Source organism: Oncorhynchus mykiss, chromosome 6, assembly GCF_013265735.2.
Source record: "Oncorhynchus mykiss isolate Arlee chromosome 6, USDA_OmykA_1.1, whole genome shotgun sequence".
Taxonomy (NCBI): domain Eukaryota; kingdom Metazoa; phylum Chordata; class Actinopteri; order Salmoniformes; family Salmonidae; genus Oncorhynchus; species Oncorhynchus mykiss.
Window position 1 is genome coordinate 59542978 of NC_048570.1, and position 26789 is coordinate 59569766.

Consider the following 26789-nt stretch of genomic DNA (forward strand, 5'->3'; position numbering starts at 1 on the left):
AGTTTGGTAAATTTTGGCCCATTCCTCCTGACAGAGCTGGAGTCAGGTTTGTAGGCCTCCTTGCTCGCACACACTTTGACAGTTCTGCCCACAAATTTTCTATGGAATTGAGGTCAGGGCTTTGTGATGGCCTCTCCAATACCTTGACTTTTTTGCCCTTGAGCCATTTTGCCACAACTTTGGAAGTATGCTTGGGGTCATTGTCCATTTGGAAGACCCATTTGCGACCAAGCTTTAACTTCCTGACTGATGTCTTGAGATGCTGCCACCCCCGTGCTTCACGGTTGGGATGGTGTTCTTCGGCTTGCAAGCATCTCTCTTTTTCCTCCAAACATAACGATGGTCATTGTGGCCAAACAGTTCTATTTTTGTTTCATCAGACCAGAGGTCATTTCTCCAAAAAGTACAATCTTTGTCTCCATGTGCAGTTGCAAACCGTAGTCTGGCTTTTTTATGGCGGTTTTGAAGCATTGGCTGCTTCCTTGCTGAGCAGCCTTTCAGGTTATGTCGATATAGGACTCATCTTACTGTGGAAAAATATACTTTTGTACTTGTTTCCTCCAGCTTCTTCACAAGGTCCTTTGCTGTTGTTCTGGGACTGATTTGCACTTTTCACACCAAAGTACGTTCATCTCTAGGAGACAGAACGTGTCTCCATCCTGAGTGGTATTAGCCTATCAGATGCTTCTAAAGCCATGACATCATTTTCTGGAATTTTTACAAACTGTTTAAAGGCACAGTCAACTTAGTGTATGTAAACTTCTGACCCACTGGAACTGTGATACAGTAAATTATAAGTGGAATAATCTGTCTGTAAACAATAGTTGGAAAAATTACATATGTAATCAAGTAGATGACCTAACCGACTTGCCAAAACTATAGTTTGTTATCAAGAAATGTGTGGAGTGGTTGAAAAATGAGTTTTAATGACTCCAACCTAAGTGTATGTAAACTTCCGACTACAACTGTAGATTGTTTTAGTAATTTCTCTCGCATGGGATTTCAACAGGACATTAAATCAGCAGCCAACTCAAAGGTGCTTATGGCTTGCTCATGTACTTCCACATCTAAAGTCTCTTAATGGATACTGCTAGAGCCCTCTGCTGGAACACCACGACAGTCTATCATCTGTGTCCAAAACAGATATTTTAATACAAAAAAAAATCTCAAAACTTCTACGAGGATCTTATCAAATCCAGAGTTGATTTAAATAATGATTTGGATGGAAAGAACTGATCGTGTGGTAACCTTCACCACATGCCCAATACGTGTGGTAACCTTCACCACATGCCCAATACAAATAGTATAGAAACCCAAAACGTGGTTAGTCTGTATTCTGGACGGGGGCCTGCTTCTTGTCTGGAAATCAGACGTGTCAAAACCTCCTGCTGACAGGTCCCAGACTCAGAGTTTGATGTCCCACGCTGGTGGACACATTGTACATCCTCCGTCACATCCTTCGAATTTAGAGTTTGGATCTAAGAATGGACTGACTGGCTATCGTCTAAACATGATACCCCCCTGACCTAACAACTCTGCCGGGTTGGAGTTCCCTCTCAGTGCCCGTCTCTGACCTCTAGGTGGTGCTAAACTTTTAGATGTGGTGAGCCTGGGAGCATGTGGGTGCATTTTCGAAAGACAATAAAAACATTAATTTGCCCTGAAATGATTCCTGACGTAAATGTAAAATGGTGCCCATTGGAACCCAGTAATGAAGCATGCGGCATCTCTGCAGCTCCTAATTTGACTAGTTAAATGACTCCATTACGTGTCTAACAGACAGAGGCAAATCATTTCTGGTCAGTTGAGGCTCACTTACCCACATCGTTGTGCTGGGGGAATGTAAAGACCTGTGTCTACTCTCCCCTTTTGTCTTTTCAGTCATCTGATTACAGTACTTCCCCCCCCCCCCCCCCCCCCCCCCCCCCCCCCCCCACACACACCCCCAAAAAAGAAACTGGTAGAAAAACACTTTGGAATTGTGGTGGCACGGGCCTGAAAATCCATTGGTATATATGAGGTGTGTGGTACAGTATCTGTGTATGTTTGTGTGCAAGTAGATCACCATGTTAATTACTCAACCCAGATGCATGATCAACACATAGGCACACATGCTAAAGAAATTAACAGACAAACAAAAGCCACAATCTGCGTCAGTATTTTCCATCCGAAAGATGGCATATTTAATGCAGATTTGTGTAATCCTAACCTTGTCGCGGAATTGGATTTTGCCATCAGTGTAAAAACAGACAGAGAGAGAGAGAGAGAGAGAGAGAGAGAGAGAGAGAGAAAAAAATATTACAATATATTGAATTATTAAATAGACTGCCTGCTGTCTGTCACTGTCACTTAACACGTGTTGATGGTGAAGTGCTGTCCTACCAGCCACTGCGTGGACATCTGTTACTAAAATGAGCACCCCCCTACTCCCAACCCCCCCTCCCCAAATCCGAATGCTATCGAAATGTATTCATTTGTTTGTTTGTTCATGTTGAAAGCAAGTACAATGACCACACACAAGTAAACACCTATAAACACATACACACCGAATACACCATCCTTTTTTTTAATAAAAAACAATAATTGGAGACTGTTCATAAGGGGCTGGCTTGTCATAGCATGTCAGGAAATCAGATTCAGTATGTTCTTCACTTCCATGGGACGCGGCAGCAGATGCAGAGCAATTTACAACCGCATCCATCCCTATAACCTCCCACCCTTAAACAGCAACATCCCAATCCACTCCTTCTTGTCTCCGTAATTGACAAGTTGCAGAGTGGAGAGAGAAAAAAACCTGAAGAGGCTAAAGACCCCTATATTTGAAATTCCTTCCCTTGTACACCTGAATAACTGGTCGTATTAGAGAGCACGGTTGTCAAGCTGATGCTACCTGTGCATACATGTGTCTGGATGATATTATCGGGGTGGACGGTAGCCTAGAGTGTAAACAAGAATGTAAATAAGAATGTGTTCTTAACTGACTTGCCTAGTTAAATAAATCAAATTAAATGTGACTGTACATGAGTGTATGTCTTCTCCTATCCAAAGTTGTGGACATAAATCGCATTACAGTAGTTCAGGCCTCCTCTGAAACGACTGCATTGACTTACAGTCCTTTACGGGGCTTGTCAGAAGAACAGTTGAAAGACCATAGCGACTGTGACCTGTCGTAGCATGGCTACGTTGGCCTTGTGCAGGTGACGGTGTGTTCATAAGCAGCTCTGTGAGTTGCCATGCCTGTGATTAGCACATAAATCAGTTGCTCTAATTACATCATATTAGCAGGACAAGGAGAGAGGGACTTGGCGTGATGAGCATTGACCACTGTGTGTGCTTGTAATCTGGCACTTCCTGGAACACATGGAAGGTGCAGCAGACCGGAAACCACAGATTAGGTAGGTACTGGATACACTAACGCCACGTTCGCCAGGGCTTAAAGTATAATAGACTGACCAGTCATAGGAAAGATATAAGCCCCGTGCGTCTGTTCCTGTGGCGTGACACGTGCACACAAGAGGATGCGGGGTGTTTCTGCTTTAGTAGTGAAGGCTGGGGATGGGGTTATGAGGAGACGGATGTGCCCCTGGTTGTGCTTCGGCTTGGAAGGACGATTCCCGACTGATTGACTGAAGACGAGGGCATATCATGAAGACAGAGTCCGTCTCAATGGATTGACATGGTTGTTGGGGACCGAATCCAACCGAACACGATGCCCTAAAAAAAAATCCACGAACTGCACTATTGATCCAGACCACCCGTCCATCCATCCACCCCACCTCCTATAGATTGTGGGATAGTGAGGGCCCAGAGGGCACCCCCGTCAGTTAGTCCCCGTCAAGAAATGCCGCCCCTGAGCACACTCTGTGCCACTAATGCCACCAGCTGCTACAGCGCTGCCCTATGTGATTAAGAGCAGGGCCTAAGTCTCCTGGACATAAAAGGCTTTAATGCGATAGGTAATTATGTAGTCTGATCTCACAGACAGGGGATTTAAGAGCTAACTATACCACCAGCACCCACCCTCATATCAATGTCTATGAATAACTGGATGATAGATAGACTGAAATAAAGATAGATACAGGGGATAGATAAGAGATAGGGATATCGAGATCCAGATAGAGATGGCGTTGAAGATAGAGGAAGAGAGTGCGAGGGGGGAGAGCTAGAGGAAGAGAGATTTGGATTTAATGAGAAAAAGCATTCCACTTAGAATGAGGAACTTTCTCCACTGACACGCAACAGGCTCCGACGTCAAGACACTCAATAGAATAAATGTTGTCGGGCCTCGTATCCTACAAGCTACATGTGTCAGACGTTAAATATATATCTCCAGTATTGAGGAGAACATGTCTGACTTTTATGTGCACAGACTGGCCTTTCTGAAGTCAAGTGGGGTGTTTTCATGGCTGGGCGCCCCCCCCCCCCCCCAGTGCCGCTTCCTCCCCCCTCTTTAACTCTCACTGGCGTTTTTGACTGTTGATCCTCCTGAAGAGGACAGATCAAATATTCCACTCGAGTCGGAGCCTTCCGTTTCGGGCGCAGATATGATTGGGGTTGACGGACGGGCCTGGTTTGAAGTCTTAACAGACAGCTCTACTTTGATATCCCCGCTCCCAGTGTATCACCAAAGACACAGGGAAGAGAGGAGGGGGGGGAGAAGAGAACGAGAGAGATGAACAAAAGCATCTGTGGAGTGGTCAGGGCCAGCGGCAGCTTGAGTCGGAGGCTTTTTGAAGTCCCCCCACCCCCCACCACCCCTCCTCTCCCCCAAAGCCTCTACTGCCTCCCCACTACCCTCTCTCTCTCTCTTCCCTAATGGTCTCTGGTAGCACCCATTGCTGACACACTAGATGGTGCCGCTCCACAACACCACTGCTCAACCCCATAGAGTTGTTCCCTACCTTTCAAGCGTATTTTAATCACAATAAACCCCTAATCATAATTGTGTTGCTTATAATCGTGCAATGATTCTACATCAAGCCTATACTGACTGTAATGACTTTTTCTAAAAGGTCCATTATTCGAATCAAATGTAGAGTAGTGTACAGTGATGTACACTACATCATAGAATATTGACATTACCATGAAGAAACGCTCACCTAAATATTAGATATACAGTACAACTCTGAGACAACACAGATGTCCTTTGTCACGGTAAGAATGAAAGAGTTAACTGCTTTTTTCCTATTGTAAATGTCTCCCTTATAAACAGATTTTGTTGCTGCTTAAAGTGGGCTCAAAATTAAAGCATATCGCTTTACACACATATTGCATGCATATTACGGAGCCCCAGCTGCCCGAGCCCTGCTCTTAAGAACCATATGATTAAGTTAGGAGGGGTGTATCAGATAAGATTTAAGCATCCCCTCCTCATGGGCACCCCTTCGCATTTTACAGGGGACTTATTAAATGGGGGAAATGACATTATTTTCCTGAGTGTATGTGTAATTATTGCCACACACCTGTGACTCCTGCCATCTTCGACGGGATGAGAGGGGGAAAGAGGGAGGGAGAGACACGGAGAAGGAGAGCGAGAAATGTGGTTTGGAGCAACGGGAGTTCTCATTTCGAGGATGAAAAAAATAAAAGGAGGAGGAGGAGAAAAACAGAGAGCTTGTTAATCAGAGTCTTTCTGTCACTCTCAGTACACTGGTCTCCTAATGAATCACACACTGTCAATGACATCACAACCCCCTGATGGAGGGACATCTCTCAGCAGATCCAACCAACGCCGTCGATCGGGAAAACGACTAAAACAACAGATTGAAGTGGACAAAAGCTTTGCTGAGAAGATAGACTAAGACAGGATGGGGGGGGGGGGTCTTCGGAATCCATCCGTACTTCGTTCCAAATTGGCAATCCTTTCATTTGAACAAAATGTTGCTTGAAAAAAAATAAAAGTGCTTTTTCTCTCGCTGCCCTGGTTTTAAAATGACCACCCTGATTTATGCAAACATGTGAAATAGCACTCAGAAGACAAAGGAAATTACCTACTAAGAAGGCGAAATGATCTTCCTTCACGCCTGCTCCAAAAAGTGACTCACGGTGTCGTAATTGTTTACCTTTGACACTGACCATAATTCTCCTCCACTCGGCTGTAACGGAATATTTCAGCATCCCTTTCCCGAATCCACGCACTCTGTGTTCTCTCCGTCCTTACAGGGCGCCAGGGCCTCAAATGTCCCTGCAGCCACATCAGACTCTCTGTGACTCCACACCCCCGTGTGAGCACATCAGAAAACGATGGGAAAGAAAGAAATCAAATCACATCTGAGAGTCGGGAATGAACAAAGTCATTAAAGAGACTCGAGTCTTGTTGATAACCATCAGCATATTGTCTGGGTCACTTAACATGACCTTCTTAAGCTAGCTGATTTTTATAAACTTTTTTTTTTTGTCTTGCTTTTGACATTTTGGATCGGGTGTGAGTAAAAACAAATCACGTCAAGGTTTTACTGTCAATTCTGTTTTCCTGTGTGGCTCTAAAAGCAAGGAAATAGCGGTGTTTGGTGTAATGTTTAATAGAAAACAGATGGTTGCAGATGTAGGGCCTTGCAGTGGTGGTGACATGCCTTTAATGTTTTAGAGTGGTCTTGCTGTAAATGTTGAAGCAGCTGTTTCCTCCCGTTGTAAAAATGTGAGTTTTAATTCATGATTGACAGCTATTGGATTTACTGTAAATTCCAGAAATGAATATGGAAGCGATGAAATGAGAGAGGGGTGGGCGAGGGGGATGGGGGTAGATGGGGAGCGGGGGTTTGGCGCTGTTTGGCACTGAATATATTCCTCCCAGCCCAAACCCTGTTTATTTTCTACTTTTTATTTTTTAAACCACTGAGCCACAGTCTGTTTAAACACAAGGCTGTGTATCCAGCCCTATATGCACTGATACTCAGATGTACAGGAATATTAAAATATGAGCGAGCGAGGAGAGGGTGGAGAGAGAGAGAGAGAGAGAGGGAGAGAGAGAGAGGGAGAGAGAGAGAGGGAGAGAGAGAGAGAGAGAGAGAGAGAGAGAGAGAGAGAGAGAGAGAGGGAGAGAGAGAGAGAGAGAGAGAGAGAATTAGGTAGGGAGAGAGAGAGAATGAGGTAGGGTGGAGGCTGGAGTTATATTTGTATGTGTTTGTTTAGCTGCTGTTCGTTTAGTTTTAATGTCAGCCGCAAGAAGAGTTCCCCTGATGCTCATGGTTGATTGTCATCAATTCGCTTCTTGGCATTTAAACCACCTGCTTCAAATACAGGTATTTGAAGTGCAAATACACTGCATATGCCCAGACAAATTAAAAAACATGGGGAGTAAACACTTTTGAAGTCAGAACTTTTTACAATTTTTTCAATCAGGGAGTTGCACTGTCAAATATGATTTTCTTGAGGAGGAAGGCAATGCCAGACAGATAATGCTTTTCACAGCGAACCTGCATAATGCTAACTGGTTATATATTTATTTATGGTTTTGTTCACAAGGCATACAAAAAGGTTCTGTTTTATCTCACCCCGGGCTCGATTGTTGTGCCTCTCGACTGTGTTCGATTAAGTGTTTTTTTTACAGACACAGTGAGAAAATATATATATATATTTTTTTTTTCATGACGCTACTGTTATTTAAACATCAATAGCCATACATCTTCTTAAACATTGGCTCACTCTCATATGGATATTTGTATATGATCATTACTTTTGCCCCTATATGCTTCGTCTTCCTGCGTCAGCTCCTAGTTGTAATATCCAATAATGCTGCCTCTGCATTCAGCCAAAGCCAATGGCCCTTGTTCAATTAATTTAATTGTATCAGTGAATCCAACTCTGCCCAGTACGGAAGTGACGACATTAACGACGACATGTTGTAATGAATTCAGAGCATAAGATTGTGTAGTGCTAACCAAATTATACCAGTTCCCCCCAAAATTTTTGCGTCTATATTTTTGAAAATCTCTTTCCCATTCAGACCCAGTTAAAGTGAATCCTGTGACCAGGATGAGCTTTTTAATCAGGCAGATGGGCAGCCAGAAAACACTGGGTCTGCACTGTCTCATCATCATCATGGTCATTACCATCATCATCAGCATCATGTAAATTTTTGTCAAACCGTCTGATGAAACAATGATGATGGCATCAAGCTAACAGTCTGGAACATAGAATTTACTTCTAAAACTTCAGGTGTACCGCGCTACACTTTTCTTATTTAAATAAGAGAGCGAGAGCGAGAGAGAGAGAGAGAGACAGAGAGAGAAAGAGAGAGAGAGAGAGAGACAGAGAGACAGAGAGAGAGAGAGAGAGAGAGAGAGACGTGAAAAGAAGAGAAAGACAAAACAAAACTTGTGCCTGCTGCCCAAATGCTCTCTTTTCCTCTACTTTTGATAAAGTTGCTGAATGTTGTTTTTCAAATCAACGAGCAGGCTTTTCATTTTGTCAGATGAAGAGGAGGAAGAGGAGGGGAGGGGGCGTTGTTGATCATGAAACAGAGTCATTAGCGCTAGTGAAATCCACTACTCCTCGTCTGCCTACGTCCTGCACGCCACACCTTGCAGCTTATTGATTTGCTTAAATTACAGGCTGACGAGCTTGGGACATGGCAGGGATCGGCGGGGTTCTCTCCATGAAACGGCTGTCACTCCTGTTGACGAGCACAATGCCAGCAGATGCAAGGCGATGTTGCCACGATTGTTCACGGGCCTGTCAACAACGCCAGACAGAAGCCCTGACGAGGTGTTACCTAATTGTGTTTTAAAAAGCGATGACACTTTGTCTAGTTCTCTCGAAAACGTCTCTTAATGCAATTAAACATCCTAAAAAAACAAGGTATGGAAGTGTGGGGAGGGATGGGGGGGTAGTGTACAGTGGGGGGGGGGGGGGGGGGGGGTATGCAGTATGCACGGACTACCTGCAGAGTGTAGCCATCCAAATGAGAACATAATAAAAACATCAGAGAAAAGGGCTATTGTCTCGGAGATGACAACAGCATTAGAAAGTCAGGTAATTAAAAAACGAACTTAGTGTTTTGCCAAAGTGGCCGTCATTGTTGAAGTTGAAGTTTAGCAGAATTCTTTCCCACTTATTGTTCATCCATATTGCCAATAATGAGGCCGAAAAGACAAAAAGAAAACAATAATAACGAAGACGAAGAAGAAAACAAATCTATCAAATGATTCAAATTAAAAGTTGTCCTGTCCTCAAGGACATGGAGTTCTCGAGCATTCTGTTGTAGCTGTCCAGTACGAAAAATGAGACACATCTTGGACGGGAAGCAAATGAGAGGAGGAGGGAGAGGGAAAAGACAGAGAAATAAAACCCAACTCCCATCTGATGACCAGCTTGTCTATAATACCGAACCCCTGCCTTTTGCCAAGTCCTCGTGATACACAAATATGAGAAGTGCAGATTTTGAAAGATTCTTTCCGTTTTTCTCCCAGGCCTTGGAGGAGAGATGACAACATGCATGCCATGAAAAATCAGGTGCCTATTTTAGTCTCTCTCTCGCCCATTTTACACGATCAGAGATTCAAAATGTTAAAAAAGAGAAGAGAAAAAAAAAGATGTTGCATTCATCTTGTGTTTTTTTTTGTTGTTTTTTTTAAAACAATAACAGGACAGATGATGCGGCCATCTTGAGATCGTTTGTCAGCCTGTCAGCCTCCGTTGACCTTGCAACAAACAGAGAGGTGCCGATACCATCTTCACGAAAAAGGAGCACTGTTGTTTTTTTTTTTTTTTGGTAATAAAGACACATTTTGCCTTCCATTTGCACTGCCAGTTAAAAGCTCACAAACAAGGAAATCCATTATGGAACGCTACTTATAAGTGTGACCGATCCTTGTTCAGTCAATTAGAGGCTGAAGCCCGGGAATATGATGTTTGTCTGTTAGCATCTGTGGCATACAGATCAGCCTGGATTTGACGATGGAGGGGGAGATTTGGTTCGTTGTTTTTTTTCCAGGGGGGGGGGGACATGGAGGGATGAGGAAGGGAGGGCAGTGCAGCCGAGCTCTGCTGGTCTCTTTCTATTTCCCTTCTTTCCATCCCCAAACGCATTAATGTGCACAGCTATGCGCTTTGCCATTGTTCTGTGTTTAAAAGCTTAAAGAATGTGTTTGTATAACTGGCAAAACTAGTGATGCGGAGCTCGTCAAAAGCGCGCACTTAGAGTTGGTAGGAAAATAGGACACAAAGGGCGATATATAAAAACGTGGTTAATAAGACGAGCTTTCCAGAATGAGCCGGGATGAGGTTTCACGTTAAAAAAAAAAAAGATGGATCTTAAAGTACGGTGTTAATCCACAGCTTCATCCCTCCAACCTTTTTTCCCCTGCGTCCAATGAAAACTATAAACCATAACGTTCTTACAATTTCTGGAAACTGGTGCATGCCGGGCTTGATTTTACAGGAATTTCTGCCTCGTGAATCCCGGACCCAGAATTCATCCTCTGCTAGAGGTTCCACGTTTCAGAACAGATAGCTATGCAACAGCACATGTTTCTAATGGGGAATAAAATACTACATCAATGTTATCAGATGGAGTTTTTAGCTTTGTGGCCGAATCATATGAAAGACTGGTACGTATATATACACAAATGTATGTATGCATGTGGCCTTTTATATTATTATTCTTCTAATTACTTTTTACAACATGCAGGGAGAGAGAGAGAGAGAAAATGAGAAAGGGAGAGAGAGAGAGAGAGAGAGAGAGAGAGAGAGAGAGAGAGAGAGAGAGAGATAGAGAGAGAGAGAGAGAGAGAGACAGAGAGAGAGAGAGAGAGAGAGAGAGAGAGAGAGAGAGAGAGAAAATGAGAAAGCGAGAGAGAGAGACTGTGTATTTGTGTTTGTCTTTTCTTTACGTTTCTCATTTCTGGGTATAATTCAATCTCACAAGGTTTCCTTTGGGATAGCTACTCATATCAGCAAATCAAATGCAGATTCATCCAGATGATGTCAAAAACACTTTTTTTCATAAAAACATAAAAACAAAATCGAGAAAGAGGCGATCAGTTATAAATTCTCAACCAACAAATTGAACCTGGTAAATTTTCAGATTTTTTCAAACTTGCATGAGTGTGTCTCTGTGTGCCTGATTGTAAGAGAGAGAGAGAGAGAGAGAGAGAGTGAGAGAGAGAGAGATAGAGAGAGAGAGAGAGAGAGAGAGATGGGATCAAGGGACAGTTATTAGGTTTGTCAGGAAACAAAAGCCCCACTGTTGGAGACAGCTTAAGCTGAGCAGTTACTGTACCTTTCAAAACGAATATGTAACCATATCTGTTTTAAAAGGACGATTCATATTACTGTGAATGCAGGAGAAAAGTTCTTCCCATCTCCTAGCCCCAGGAAACTCGAGTCCAGGCCTAATGGCCCCTCAATTGGAGGGTGGCCTTTTGTGGAAGGCATCGCATTTGAAAAGATGGGAACATTAAAGTCTTGTAATGATGTAAAACATCTTCAGCTTTTTTTTGACAGTACAATGGCGCTTATTGTGCTTTATGGTAGCTGTGGCGACTCAAAGGTCATTTTGTATATGACTCTGTGGACAAGGGCAGCACTGAATGAAAATTAGGTTATATGTGATCAACTAAGTTATTAATCAGATTAAAATGGATTCTCTTTGGCTCCTAGTTAACAAGGCTCAGAGAGAGAGAAGAGAAATGAGAGAGAGAGAGCGCGAGAGAGCGAGAGAGAGAGAGAGAGAGAGAGAGAGAGAGAGAGAGAGAGAGAGAGAGAGAGAGAGAGAGAGGAAACAATAGAACGCTCTTATTTTCTCAGTCTGAGAAGAATGTAATTGTTTCAAGCATGAAATCATCGTCAAAAAAGGCAGGCGTGGAGTAAGAACATACACATAACATGCCTGTATCTACGGGTAAAGCAGACGTCCTTGCAGTGCCTCTCTCATAGCCTCATCCTAGGTAACCTTTGTAATCCTGATTAAATGACTGTAATTAGAGCGACAACTAGTCCACCTCCCCCATATTTCTCCAAAAAACAAAACAATGCACCATTCTAAATCCAGTCTATGGGATTTGCATGAAACAATGCAGAAGCGGGTGCTGGTTATTTCCATCTCTACAGAGGAATTAAGTGCATTTTTTTTAAACAGCCAATGTTATAATGTGTTGGGCTTACTTCTTCAGGCAATAACGTTTCCCTCTTCGTGAAACGTCTTTCTTTTCTAAATGTTTAAATCAAACATGGCTTAGGGGTCCGGATCATCCTTCACAAGACAACAAGACCGGAAATAACGCTAGTTATTTGTCCCTAATTGCCACAGTATACTTTTCAAAACGCCGCTGTAGCTCATCTATACTTGTGTTATTGTGTGTTTTTTAAAATTTTATTTTATTAGCATCACGCCATGCTACCATTGATGTTGAATAATAGAGCGAATAAAAGGTGACATAGTTTCTTTTTCTCTCTCTCTCTCCCGTTGTATCCACCCCCCCCCCCCCCCCCCCCCCCCCCCCCCCCCCGTCTCTCGTTCTCTCTGTTTTCGTTGAAGTTCCCTCATTATGTGTCGGCTGGCGATGTAAGTACGCTTATTATGTTTGTGCTGCACGCGCGGTGTACCTGCACTCTCGCAGGAAGAGTTGCTTTATCAGTACAAACCCCGCCGAGGCCGACTCCTTTACATCTAAGGGCGCCTTGGGAAGAGAACCCCGGCGCTAAGAGGAATATCTCAAATCTGAACAAAAGTCTACAGGAGTGAGAGAAACAAACACCGAAATAACAAGATGGAAAGCAAAATCATATCAAATGCGGTATATTGGGTTGGAAGGCCAATTTATAACCCATTGTTTTATGTTTTGTTATATTGAATATAATGCACACATGCACCCACAGGCAGAGACACAAACCTGCATCCATTACCGTATGAATGGGAACAGCTACTTTCTGCAACTCCCAAGATCCCAGCCCAGATATTTCCTCTCTCTCTCTCTCTCTCTCTCTCTCTCTCTCTCTCTCTCTCTCTCGCTCTCTCGCTCGCTTCTAAAATAATGAATAGAATAATTGTCATGTAGTTGTTAGCATCCGATATTCATACTCCCATTCCGAGGTGAACTTGATACTCCATTCGCTGTACTTTCAGGAAATGACGAGGCCAATATCATCAAGGTAATCGAGCTAGAAAGAGAAGGGGAGAATATGAAGCCTTTCAAAAGCTTTTCAGCACAGAAGAGTTAATATCTGGGAAATTAGCAGGGGGGGGGGGATATTTTTAGAGATCCCACGGCTGCTAAGGGAGAGCAACAGGTATCATCCAGAGGGGATGACAACAGCTATTACAACTAATTGCTCTTTGAAACTAGTATTTGCACTGGTGAGTGACAAGGTGATAATTCACCTCGGCGCAAGTTAAAATGGTAATATTGCACATGTGAAATAGCACCTCTGCTTCACCCGTCAGCTCGTCCTCTCACACTGCACAAAAAGAGAATCGTCAACACTGTCTGTCGCCTAAGAAACTCAGAGAAACCGACATCCCCAAGACAGCTTAATCGTGGGAGAACTCTCCCCCTCCAGCGATGTTATCAAAAGAAGACTCCATGGGTGTGGGAACGATCCACAGAAGGCTGATCTCACCAGCGTTTTGAACGGGGGAACAGTGACGATGGTCAGAGACCTATTGGTTTGACCCATGCAGGGAAGGAAGTGCGTTGCTCCCAGTCGGGTAGTTTGTCAACTCACTACTTTTAGAAGGGATCATCAGTGTGAGACAGGTTCTTGTTGACATTAGTGCAGGTCATTAGTGTTAAACACAATCTCACTCATTTCAGCACACATCAGTGTGAGATAGACTCTAATGGCCGTTAGCACACGCACAGGTGGCTTAGTGAATTGAGCTAACCCAGCCCTCCCTACTTGTCAGAGCTGTGTTGCTGTGGTTGTACCCAGCCCTCCTTACTTGTCAGAGCTGTGTTGCTGTGGTTGTACCCAGCCCTCCCTACTTGTAAGAGCGGTGTTGCTGTGGTTGTACCCAGCCCTCCCTACTTGTCAGATCTGTGTTGCTGTGGTTGTACCCAGCCCTCCTTACTTGTCAGAGCTGTGTTGCTGTGGTTGTACCCAGCCCTCCCTACTTGTCAGATCTGTGTTGCTGTGGTTGTACCCAGCGCTCCCTACTTGTCAGAGCTGTGTTGCTGTGGTTGTACCCAGCCCTCCCTACTTGTCAGAGCTGTGTGGCTGTTTGTACCCAGCCCTCCCTACTTGTCAGAGCTGTGTGGCTGTTTGTACCCAGCCCTCCCTACTTGTCAGAGCTGTGTTGCTGTGGTTGTACCCAGCCCTCCCTACTTGTCAGAGCTGTGTTGTTGTGGTTGTACCCAGCCCTCCCTAATTGTCAGAGCTGTGTTGCTGTGGTTGTACCCAGCCCTCCCTACTTGTCAGAGCTGTGTGGCTGTGGTTGTACCCAGCCCTCCCTAATTGTCAGAGCTGTGTGGCTGTGGTTGTACCCAGCCCTCCCTACTTGTCAGAGCTGTGTTGCTGTGGTTGTACCCAGCGCTCCCTACTTGTCAGAGCTGTGTTGCTGTGGTTGTACCCAGCCCTCCCTACTTGTCAGAGCTGTGTTGCTGTGGTTGTACCCAGCCCTCCCTACTTGTCAGAGCTGTGTGGCTGTGGTTGTACCCAGCCCTCCCTACTTGTCAGAGCTGTGTTGCTGTGGTTGTACCCATCCCTCCCTACTTGTCAGAGCTGTGTTGCTGTGGTTGTACCCAGCCCTCCCTACTTGTCAGAGTTGTGTTGCTGTGGTTGTACCCAGCCCTCCCTACTTGTCAGAGCTGTGTGGCTGTGGTTGTACCCAGCCATCCTTACTTGTCAGAACTGTGTTGCTGTGGTTGTACCCAGCGCTCCCTACTTGTCAGATCTGTGTTGCTGTGGTTGTACCCAGCACTCCCTACTTGTCAGAGCTGTGTTGCTGTGGTTGTACCCAGCCCTCCCTACTTGTCAGAGCTGTGTTGCTGTGGTTGTACCCAGCCCTCCCTACTTGTCAGAGCTGTGTTGCTGTGGTTGTACCCAGCCCTCCCTACTTGTCCGAGCTGTGTGGCTGTTTGTACCCAGCCCTCCCTACTTGTCAGAGCTGTGTTGCTGTGGTTGTACCCAGCCCTCCCTACTTGTCAGAGCTGTGTGGCTGGTTGTACCCAGCCCTCCCTACTTGTCAGAGCTGTGTGGCTGTGTTTGTACACTAACAGACTAACAAAGACCAAATTAATGATAATTAGCCACCTGATGAGGACAGTATTATTGGCAATTACCAGGTTTCATCCTATCGTAGTGTATTAAGAGGGTTACACAGTAAGGGAGAAAATAAAACACAGAAAATATATAAATATCTTTCGACTCTGACTGAGAATGCTGGTATCACTGTCGCTCACTCTGTTTTCCTATAATAGTCCATGGGTCCCTGAATTAGGTGGCTTTTGTAATTACTGAGCAGCAAATTGAAAAAGCTGTAAAGAACACAGGCTTTAATCTGTGTGTGTGTGTGTGTGTGTGTGTGTGTGTGTGTGTGTGTGTGTGTGTGTGTGTGTGTGTGTGTGTGTGTGTGTGCGTGCGCGTGCGTGTGTGTGTGCGTGTGTGTGCATGCATGCGCACGTGCGCGTTTCAGAGACTGTATTTCACTACAGCATCCGAATGTATGATTACGTATGTGTGCGTGTTTGTGCGCACGGCAGAAAGAGAGAGAAATAAAGTGAGTGAGAAATAGAAAGAAATAGATAGAGAGAGAATAGAGAGAGAGAGAAATAGACAGAAAGAGAACTAGAGAGCGAGACGGAGAGAGAGAGAGAGAAAGAGAGAGAGAGAGAGCGAGAGACAGCGAGAGACAGCGAGAGAGAGCGAGACAGAGAGAGAGATAGAGAGACAGCGAGAGAGAGAGAGAGATACTGTATGAGTAGCAGTATGAGAGGAAGTGTTTGAACTGCAAAGCCCTGCTTTCTTCTCGACAGAGAAAGTAACGGAGCTGTAATACCAGCTCTGATCCTGTATATCGGTGACTTCCCCCAGTCAAGGAAAGGTACCTTATGTTTTTAACGATCATAATAACTTTAAAGAACCTGTTCAGAGGGACCCACCCATATGATCCTTTTATTAATCTGGTCTGAGCTTGACACAGGCTCTGCTCAGTAGTGGAGGGGGGGCTGACAGGCCCTGAAGTAGCACAACCCTGTGTCTAACCTCTACGATTGCGGGTTCAAGTCCCACACAGGGAGGGCCGCCTTCAAATCTCTCCCTCTTGACAGAGATAATTGGCCACCAGTGACATGAACACTGCTACAACTAAGTAGTCAACCAACCCTACAACCCCACAACCCCCTGACAAGAAACCGAAAAATCTCCCGTGAGCATAGGCTAGCAGACCGACGCTGTCAGAGGAGGCTGTACTCAGGGCTAAAAATATCAGAGAAGGCTTGAATACATTTACTTTTTATTTTTTATTTTTTTACATAGTTTGTGTTCCTGACACAGGCAATCTGTGTCTGTGTTCGCTGTTTCTTCTTCTTCTTCTTCTCTCTCTCTCTCTTTTCCCTCCTCCTCCTACTCCTCCTCCTCCTGAACTTCCCGCGGTGCGAGCTTGGCATGAGCCACTTGTGCAACGCGCATCGGGAACATACTGCGCCTGCATTTGAGGGGCTTTGTAAATTGATAAACCCAAAGGGCCACGTGGTGGATTCACACGTCTTCTCACCAGAAATATTGTTATAGACAATGATCCGTCTCCTTCTCTCACTCGAAAATACCTCTCAGTATCCCTCGTTCACTCTTTCCACTCTGTCTCCTCCTTCTCCCCCTCTTCTTCCTCTGCAATTCCAGCAGGGGGTGTTATGCCCTTATGAACTATTATCAAGAGGGGGAGACATACAACCCCCCTCCCCCACCCCACCCCCCTACTTCCCTGCACCCCTTACACCCACCATCGGTCTGCCTTTCTCCCCGAAGACGCTCGACAGTAGACATACCACCAGCGCCTTACCATTCTAACGTCAGTAGCTACGTTTGCCTTGGATCCTCATGTGTGTCAGCCCTGCTCCTCCACGTCAAGTGCTGTAACATTAACACTGACAGACTGACCCTGTTTAACCCTAGTGCCCACGCTACCCCTGACCGTGTCACCGAGCTAAAAACGCCAGTGCCTTCCATGCCCCTGGAATGTCTGGGTTAAGTGGCAAAATTCGGGTGAGGGTGCTGAGGCTGAGGATTCTGATTGGACTGCACTCTTAGCAGTAAGATATTGTACACTCTTAGCAGTAAGTTACTGTGCACTCTTAGCAGTAAGATAATGTGCACTCTTAGCAGTAAGATATTGTACACTCTTAGCAGTAAGTTACTGTACACTCTTAGCGGTAAGTTACTGTACACTCTTAGCAGTAAGTTACTGTACACTCTTAGCGGTAAGTTACTGTACACTCTTAGCAGTAAGGTACTGTACACTCTTAGCAGTAAAATATTGTACACTCTTTGCAGTAAGATACTGTACACTCTTAGCAGTAAGATACTATACACTCTTAGCAGTAAAATATTGTACACTCTTAGCAGTAAGTTACTGTGCACTCTTAGCAGTAAGATATTGTACACTCTTAGCAGTAAGATACTGTGCACTCTTAGCAGTAAGTTACTGTGCACTCTTAGCAGTAAGATACTGTACAATCTTAGCAGTAAAATATTGTACACTCTTAGCAGTAAGTTACTGTACACTCTTAGCAGTAAGATATTGTACACTCTTAGCGGTAAGATACTGTGCACTCTTAGCAGTAAGATAATGTACACTCTTAGCAGTAAGATATTGTACACTCTTAGCAGTAAGATACTGTACACTCTTAGCAGTAAGATACTGTACACTCTTAGCAGTAAGATATTGTACACTCTTAGCAGTAAGATATTGTACACTCTTAGCAGTAAGATACTGTGCACTCTTAGCAGTAAGATAATGTACACTCTTAGCAGTAAGATATTGTACACTCTTAGCAGTAAGATACTGTACACTCTTAGCAGTAAGATATTGTACACTCTTCGCAGTAAGATACTGTACACTCTTTGTGACACTGTCTGTTAGCTACACCGAGCCAGTCTCGCCTTTGTGACACTGTCTGTTACCTACACCGAGCCAGTCTCGCCTTTGTGACACTGTCTGTTAGTTACACCGAGCCAGTCTCGTCCTGTAGCTTAGCAATAGATGAGGACAGAGGGAAATCTAAAGCCTGGTCGTGGTAACAGACGTTTCTATTTCCTATTACCGTGACACTGAGTTGTTGGTTCATACTTGTCCAAACAAGCAATTGTTCACTTTTCTAAAGCAGGCGAATCAAGATAACCGTTTATCTAACAATCATCAACAACAAACAAAGAACCACAATGACAGCAGCCCAGACACTACAGGGCAGACGCAGAGTGTCCTCGTGCGCAGAAAGCCTGAGATATACGCGTATAAGTGATGTGAGCATAGCTTTCGGTCTCTATATATCCCTCCGTCGCTATCGCTCTCCTTCTCCTGTGAGAGGTGCTTCACTTTGAGTTATGCTATTTTTCCCAGGCAACACCTAAGCGTGCCCACCCAAGCCCTATCCTAACCCACGCGTTCAGCAATGCTGCCTCTTCAGACTGCCAATCTCAACCAACGAGAGACCATGTGAGTGTTACAGAAAGGTGCACACTGTAACACGGTACAGTCTGTTGTATAACTTTCAAATGTTGTACTGTTTAAGTACTACAACAGTACAGGCCTAATCATGCATGACTATAGATAGGCCTCGATCACAAGTGGCTAATGACTGTGTGAAACACATCCACATTGGCTGACCTCAACAACACAGTGGACCAATAGCAACCTTAACACTGCACTCTGTACTACACACTATACCAACTGGAAATCACTCTCGAATGAGATATCAGAGGGAATGGAATGATCACTGTTGATTTGCCATTAATATATTTAGAGAAATGTGTGTGTATGTGTGTGTGTGTGTGCGTGTGTGTGTGTGTGTGTGTGTGTGTGTGTGTGTGTGTGTGTGTGTGTGTGTGTGTGTGTGTGTGTGTGTGTGTGTGTGCGTGTGTGGGTGCGTGTGTGTGTGCGTGTGTGTGTGCGTGTGTGTGTGTGCGTGTGCGTGTGTGTGTGCGTGTGTGTGTGTGCATGTGTGTGTGTGTGGGTGTGAAGGACCCACCCCTAGCTCTGGGCATGCTAATGAAGAGAGAGCCACTTACGACGCTCAGCTCGCCGTCGAGCCCAGCCCATGTGCTCGACAGCCCAAATTCAGGCGAGAATTTCGATATTAATGATTTATGCTCTATTTGCATACAAACCTAATGCAAACCCACTTCAGATAATCACATTTTGCCAGTTCTGAATTGAATTTTCAGGGCGGCTTGCCACCCCCACCTCAAATAACTGTGGAGAATATGTTCCTTGCAATTCCCCATGGAAGACCCCTCCATAAGGAGATCAGGAGTGGACGAAGGGAGGGGCTAGTGGGATTTATTAAGGAAGACTTTCTGCCACTTTATATGGGGTAGGTAGACGTGACTATTATCCATGCACTCTACATATTCACGCATGGAGAGTATCTCCTGTTACCTGCATCCACCATTGACCTCCATATCTGACAGCACTGTCGTCACCTGTACTTGATTACAGGAAACACATTGTGAAGTTTTGGAGTTTTGAATGACTCTTTACTGTATTTCTGTCACCTCTGGAAACCAAACGTGCGAGGTCTCTGGAGCAGATGTCGCCAGGAGATGGAGCATTGTGTGTGTGTGGGGGGGAGAGAGAAGGAGGCGGGGTCAGGCTTGGCACACTTCCATCCAGCTGTGCTTAGCTAGCCGAGAAACAGCGGACGAGCGTACCTTATCTGAGACTGACCTGTCCGCGGACCACTCACAGCACATACAGAGGGGAGGTGGGTTCGGACTGGTCCGGTGGCTATCTGTCCCTCTACCCCTGGTTGTGGGGGCTAGAGGCGTTTCCTTGGGAGGTTGTCGGGGCCAGATAGACCGATGTAGCCTAGCGAGGTGTTGTTGGTCGGTGTTGTTGTGCCTGGTAAAGGTGAGTGTGAGTGTAACACTAGACGCATGGTGAATATTTAGCAGGGGTGAAACAGAGGTGAGTGTTACGGGGTCAAGAAGAGCGCCAGCTACATGGGCTCTGACACGCTGACATGCTGCTTAACCACTCAACCTCCAGCCTCCCTGCCGGGGCTAGGGAACTTGAACACTGTCACACGCACATACACACACACGCAGGCGAGCGCGCACACACGCACACATACACACACACACACACACACACACACACAAAAAGCCCTGATCCCTTATTAATGTCACCTGTTAAATCCACTTCAATCAGTGTAGATGAAGGGGAGGAGAGGTTAAAGAAGGATTTTGAAGCCTTGAGACAACTGAGACATGGATTGTGTACGCCATTCAGAGGGTGAAGGGGCAAGACAAAATATTGAAGTGCCTTTGAACAGGGTATGGTAGTAGGTGCCAGGTGCGCCGGTTTTGGTCAAGAACTGCACCGCTGCTGGGTTTTTCACACTCAACAGTTTCCCGTGTGTATCAAGAATGGTCCACCACCCAAAGGACATCCTGTCAACTTGACGCGACTGTGAGAAGCATTGAGGTCAACATGGGCCAGCATTCCTGTGGAACGCTTTCGACACCTTGTAGAGTCCACGCCCCGGCGAATTGAGGCTGTTCTGAGGGCAAGGTATCCTTAATGGAAGGTGTCCTTAATGTTCTGTACACTCAGTGTATATTCATATCCTATGTTTCGTGGGTTATCTCTTGGGTCAGGAGATTGTAAAAGAGTATCAATGCTGCTGAGCTGTATACATAGTCAACAGCTAGGCCCTATTACAATGAGAGACTGACTCGAGCTCGGGGACAATAACATACACATAAGAAAGCCCTTTGTTCCATAGACAAAGCCTGATCTAAAAAGGTCAGGCATTCTCGGTTCTGTTCAAAAGTGACTACGTCACAAGGGTAGCTTTCAAATGCCTTTTGGTTAAAGGAGGACATTCCAACACAAAAGCACTTACAAAGTCAAAATGCCACTCATTTTCATCACCGTGAGTGACCCTCTTAAGGCGGTAAAATATTCAACAGGTTCCATGATGACAGACATAGTTTCCATGACAGTAAAGGTCAACTAATCATGAACAATTGTGTCATTTCTTTATGGTGGGTCACGTATTCACGATCCACTGGTGTACCAGATTTTTGTCCCTGGCTGCTATTTATGATGACAACATTGATCCTCTAAGTAGAAAACCAATTGACTGAAGAGTATTGCTATTCGTTTCATTTGAATATGGGCTTCGATTAAATTATTTCCTAAACAGTGAGACAAAAAACACATCAAACTATTTCTCGTGTAAATATATTGGGTATTTTGCAGCATGTCGAAACCTAATGAAAATAGGCCTATTTTTTGTCTGTTAATCCTAAATCAATTTGCAGAGGGATTGTTTATCTAACAAAATAACATATCTGTCTTGCCATTCGATATTTGTAGAATATGAGCAGTGGTATCAGCCTTAACACTAAATGAATTCAGGTTGCTAGAGAACCCGCCTCGGATAACGTATGTGTGTGACATTTAATGAATATTACAGTATATTCAAGAAATGCAATATTTAATATTTATGTTGTCATTTAAAATGAGAGGCGAGTGAGAGACATATTCAATGATGGAATCCTCCAGATATGGCTAGTTGAATTCTGGACTAAAGTGTGTCGTTCACATTTCCTACTACGTACAACTACACTGGCTGGCCCAGTGCTGAGCTATGAGCTCAACTTGAAGATTCCTTTTCCCTAAGATTTTTAGCACCGAAACTGCAAAAACAAAGGCACTCCGAAAAACAGCAGTCTCAAGGAGCGCCTGTAACCTTAACAGAATCATGAAAGCTGACAGTTCATTTTTCACAGGCCCATAGATCTTTGGGTCTTATAAAGTAATGGGCTTTTGGGAGAGGGCTTTATGAGAGCGAAGATAGTTAACCGCCGTGTGCTTGAGATGACATGGGAGCTGAGGTCCTGCTCTTAGGGAGACAGGATTATTCCCTTCCCCGGGATGGAGGGAGAGAAGACACTACTGTCTCCCTAATATAAACGTGTAATAAAGATTAATCTGTTGCTACTCGCCACTCCAATAGCTTCTAAACTTGCTTGAAATAAGGTTGAAATCACTTTAGAGCAAATCTCGTTTTCTTTGTGTGAGTTTCATTGTGAATCTCAGGACAAAGTTACGTGTGTGTGTGTGTGTGATGCTGTGTGTGATGCTGTGTGTGCATGAAACGTGATGTCGGCAAATGTACACATCGTAGTGTTAGAGAGTGTAGGTAAACACAAGATTGAATGTGTTTCTGTGTGTGTGTGTGTGTGTTTGCGTGTGCGTGCATTGTTTGTGTGTTTGTGGACGTAGGGACAATAAGATGAAAGGCGGTGCCATGCGGCAGGGTCAGGCTCACTTACTGGGTGCGTCTGGTCTCTTGATGCCGACGCCGCTGTTTGAGCCGCTTCCAAGGCCGTTGAACGCTGCGAGGTTCTCCGAGCTGTAGGCCCTCAGGACGGACAGCATGTTCATCTGCTGCTCGAGATGGGCATGTTCCGGCTTCAGCAGCCCCGGGGAACCACCAGGAGATGAAAGGAGACCCAAGCCCTGCTGCCACTGCTTCTCCAGGGGCGGCTGAGGCTGGAACTGGGGAGGGAAAGGGGCCCCAGGGCCCAAGGAGGCCCTTGGTCGTTGGGCCTCTCTAGCCGGGGACACGGCCTGCGTCTGCTTCGGCATCTGATAGGTGGCACTGTCCTCATCTTCCCCCTCCATCCCGTCCTCTTCCTCCTCTTCCTCCTCGTCGTCAGAGTGGGGTCGCTGTCTCCCTGGTTGGGCGGAGGAGGACTCGGTGCTGTGGCAGCGCTCTCCATCCCTGCCTTCATCATCCTCAGACTGTGCCTGGTCCTCCAGCTCCCCGCAGGAGGCCTTGTCTGAGAGCTCATCCCCAGCTGTTTCTCTGGCCTGGCTCTGCTGCTCCAGGGCTGGGTCAGGGCATGTTGCTCCAAACCCCTGGAGGCCCGGGGTCCTTGGGGAGCCATCATACATGCCTCCATACTGCTTATAGAAGTCACTCTGGAAGGCTCCCATGCTGGCGTGGGGCTCCATGTGGTTGGACCAGGCTGACTGGCTCTTCTCCCCCTCTCTGTCATTGTCTCTGTCATGGAGGTGGGCTGGGCCCATGCTGGCCTTGAGGAAGTGGGAGGGCTCTCCCTGGTGCTCCTTGCCCTCCTTGCATTGCTTGGCCTTGCCTAGGTGGTTGGCCTGCAGGTGTAGGGCCATCAGCTCGACAGAGGCAGTGGTGAAGGAGCAGAAGAGGCAGCCATGCCACGCCACGTTGTCCTGGAAGGTGACAGAGGAGCCAGGCAGAGAGCCTGTTTCAGGTTTGACATTGACAGACAGGTCCAGAGGCTCGTACTGGGACCCAGGCTTGCCCGTTGAAGGCTTGGCCTCAGCCTTTTCCTCACCAGTATCAGCCCTCTTGGCTTTGGGCTCACCACTCTCAAAGTAATGCTGGGACTGCAGGTGGCTCTCTCTCATCTCCTTCTCCTTCTTCAGGGAGCTGAGGACAAAGCTGTCCATGAAGGCCTGCAGGGAGCCCTGGAAGTTGACACCGTTTCCCACCATGCTCTGGTACGCCCGACCTAGGTCTCTGAAGCTGGCTGGGACGTCTGCGGCGGAGGGGCCCTCTGGGCTCTTCATGCTTTCAGAGAGAGTGTCAGATCCCAGGCCATTACGTTCTCGTTCTCTGTCCCTCTCACGCTCCCTGGGGGACAACATACCGGGAGGGGCCCACTGGTGGGGGTGCAACGGTCCCCCTCTGAAGTCCAGGCTGGAGGGCATGCCCTTGAAGACACCGCGGAGGACATCAGGGCGGGCGAAAACGCCACCCTTGCCGTGCTCTTCCTTGTGCTCAGAGAGAGGGGCATGTCCGGAGGAGGGGCCGCCGCCATTCTGCCGCTCACGGTGGTGGCGCTCCAGGTGGTACTTCAGTGAGGCAGACTGGGTGCCTGCATAGTCGCAGTGAGGGCACCTGTAGGGTTTCTCTCCTGTAAGAAAGATAGATAGATAGATAGAGTGAGAAAAATAGAGAGAGACAGGACATGAATAAGAGAGGAAGCCAACACAATGATCTCAGTGATAACCAACATTCAACAGAATTCTGCATTCAGCAAACACCTCCTCAGCTCCATTCGGGGATTGGCATCTGAATACGGGTCGATCCAGCTCGATCCAGCTCCGCCAAGTGAGCCATCACTCATGTCAACACAATAAAAACCATTTCACCATATGTTGCTTTCAGTCCACCACGAGAGATAATATTTTCAACTGACAACACAACTGTCTCGATGTAATCTCTGTTTGCATGGGGGGGGGGGGGGGTTGTTGGTGGGTCTCTCTCTCTTGGCCTTGTTCGCTGACAGGCCTCTGCCTTGGCGATGAGACAGTGATTTCTAGGATGTTCTCTATTTGCAGTTTATCATAAATCACCATTCACAGAGAAGAAGCGCTCCATTCCGTCCCAGTTGAATGGCTCTATGGCTATTTGGACCAAATAGTGGAAGATCTAGTCCCTTCATATGAAACTAAAACAGACTTTAACTGACAACAAATGAGCAAGAATGTACATATGGAAAAGATTTGTCTGTACATCACGGTAGTAGTATAGTGGTAGTTGCATAATTTGACTTCCAATGCAGTTACAACATAAAAACACTGTGAACACAAATATTCATACATATTCTTGCAAGGTAAAATGCAATCATGATTTTTGCCAGAAAAGTGGATCTCCTTTGCCTTTGGAGAGATAAATTACGAACATTATCTGAACATTAAATGCATCCTGTTAGCAATTACAATATATTTGAAAAAAACCATAAGCAGAAATGCTAAGCTTGACTTTTAGACATAGTAATGTGCCTGGCATTTCTTTTGAACAAGTCACAGCTAAATATGTGAAGAGCAAGGGTGGTTGGAAATAGTCCCGAATAAAATCATGTTTGTCAAGTACTGTGTGTGTGTGTGTGTATATATATATACAGTATATAGCTATACCATGTGTAGATTGTACACATGGAAACCATTTTCCCCCCGTTTTTTTGTTTTGTTTGTTGTTGCATTGTTACGCAAGACTGAATTGAATGATTTAAGTCTCGCTCTGTAGTAAATCATGGATATAATTAGCAAATGGCATACTGCTCAAGTAATTTATCATTATTTGGAGGGCACCATTCCAGAAAGAAAAAGACTGCAGGATCTGCAGACCTACTGCACAGTTCTCAAATAAAGGGCCACAAATACAAACTCAATACAATATTGATACCAGAGAGAGAGAAAGAAAATTAGAGAGGGGAAGGGAGGGAGGGGGAGAGAGAGAGAGAGAGAGAGAGAGAGAGAGAGAGAGAGAGAGAGAGTACCGTGTTATTTTCTTTTACACAAGAGCGAGTTTGAAGCGTATATTTAAAATAAACCATGCGAGATGAGCTTTTAACCCAATAAGTGCTTATCCTCTAAGCAGGATAACAGGGGCTTGGGCTGATTTAATAAGGAAACGTCCCCGATGCAAATGATCATTCTCAATTCCTTTAACTGGACAAAATTATATTCTAGGCCCAAAATTAGAGTGAAATTCGAGTGGTCTGTTTTTTTTCTTGTTAACGATGGAAATGGGCATCAACACCACCAAATATTAAACAGCATAAGAAGACGTGATTAACCTTGGGCAACAGACATCTGAATGTAACCAGTGAGGTAATGGTACTGTAAACAAATAGGTGGTTAAACTCTGATCACTGATCATGGTGAATAAAGTAACGCTTCCTATACTTTTAATACATTTTTCCACAAAAAGTGGGTACACTGTTTAGGCAAAAAAACTACAGTGGGTAAGCTACGTTTACTTGCATATAATATAATAATAATATAATATATGCCATTTAGCAGACACCTTTATCCTCCACAACACTACGGAATATAACTGAACATATGATACCTATCTAAACAAACCTTGAAGAGTAATCAATGTACACATGGCTGGGAAATGTATACCGTAAATGTGTGGTGTGTGTGTGTGTGTGTGTGTGTTCTTTCCGGACCGTTTGGACTCGCTAAGACATCTGCTCAATCATTCGTCAGGGGCATGTGTGATATCTGGGGAATATACTGTATCCTGCCTCGCAACATCACACACAATTTACTGCTAAAGGTCATTATGTACCCGTTAATCCACTTTTAATTGATATCAGTGCAAACAGCACAACCTCTGCGGAACACAACAGATCTCCATGGCACAAGAGAAAGGAATGATCATTTGCCATTGTTTAGAAATATACGTTTCTCCCCCCAAAAAATGGAAACACAAATTCATAAAATACCCGGGGCAAACGATTTAACGATCACCTGCCACAGTACAATAGGAAAAGTAGATTTCCATTACAACTATTATAACGTTTCAATGTATCAGCGTGTTCATCCTCCCAGTGCTGGGACATAGCGTCGTTTTGCTCTACTTCTTTAAACAGTTCCCCGACTCCAACACATTTCCTCTGGATTTGGATGCTTCGTCGCAGCTCCATAGTAACCACTCAGAATAAACACCCAGAGCCACTACAGAGGGGCAATTAAAACAGTTAATAGATATGACACAGTTTAAGATACATTTCCATGTGGCTTTTACGTAACGTTGAAAGGCGGCTCGGAAGAAGTGCGGTTATTCAAGTCTTGTCCGGGCTGGACTGGGAAACCCTCCGGGAAAGGAACCGATCCAAACGCC

At 45.3% G+C, this 26789-nt stretch overlaps 1 protein-coding gene across 5 annotated transcripts in view; it reads right to left on the reverse strand.

Annotated features, from left to right (window-relative positions):
• Positions 1-26789, reverse strand: part of znf536 (zinc finger protein 536) — a 191302-nt gene that overhangs the window by 35886 nt on the left and 128627 nt on the right. For all 5 annotated transcript variants that reach the window (XM_036980615.1, XM_036980613.1, XM_036980616.1 and 2 more), the window contains one exon: positions 22441-24066. In XM_036980615.1, coding sequence (XP_036836510.1) covers positions 22441-24066 — 1626 coding nt within the window. The remainder of the gene's footprint in view (positions 1-22440; positions 24067-26789) is intronic.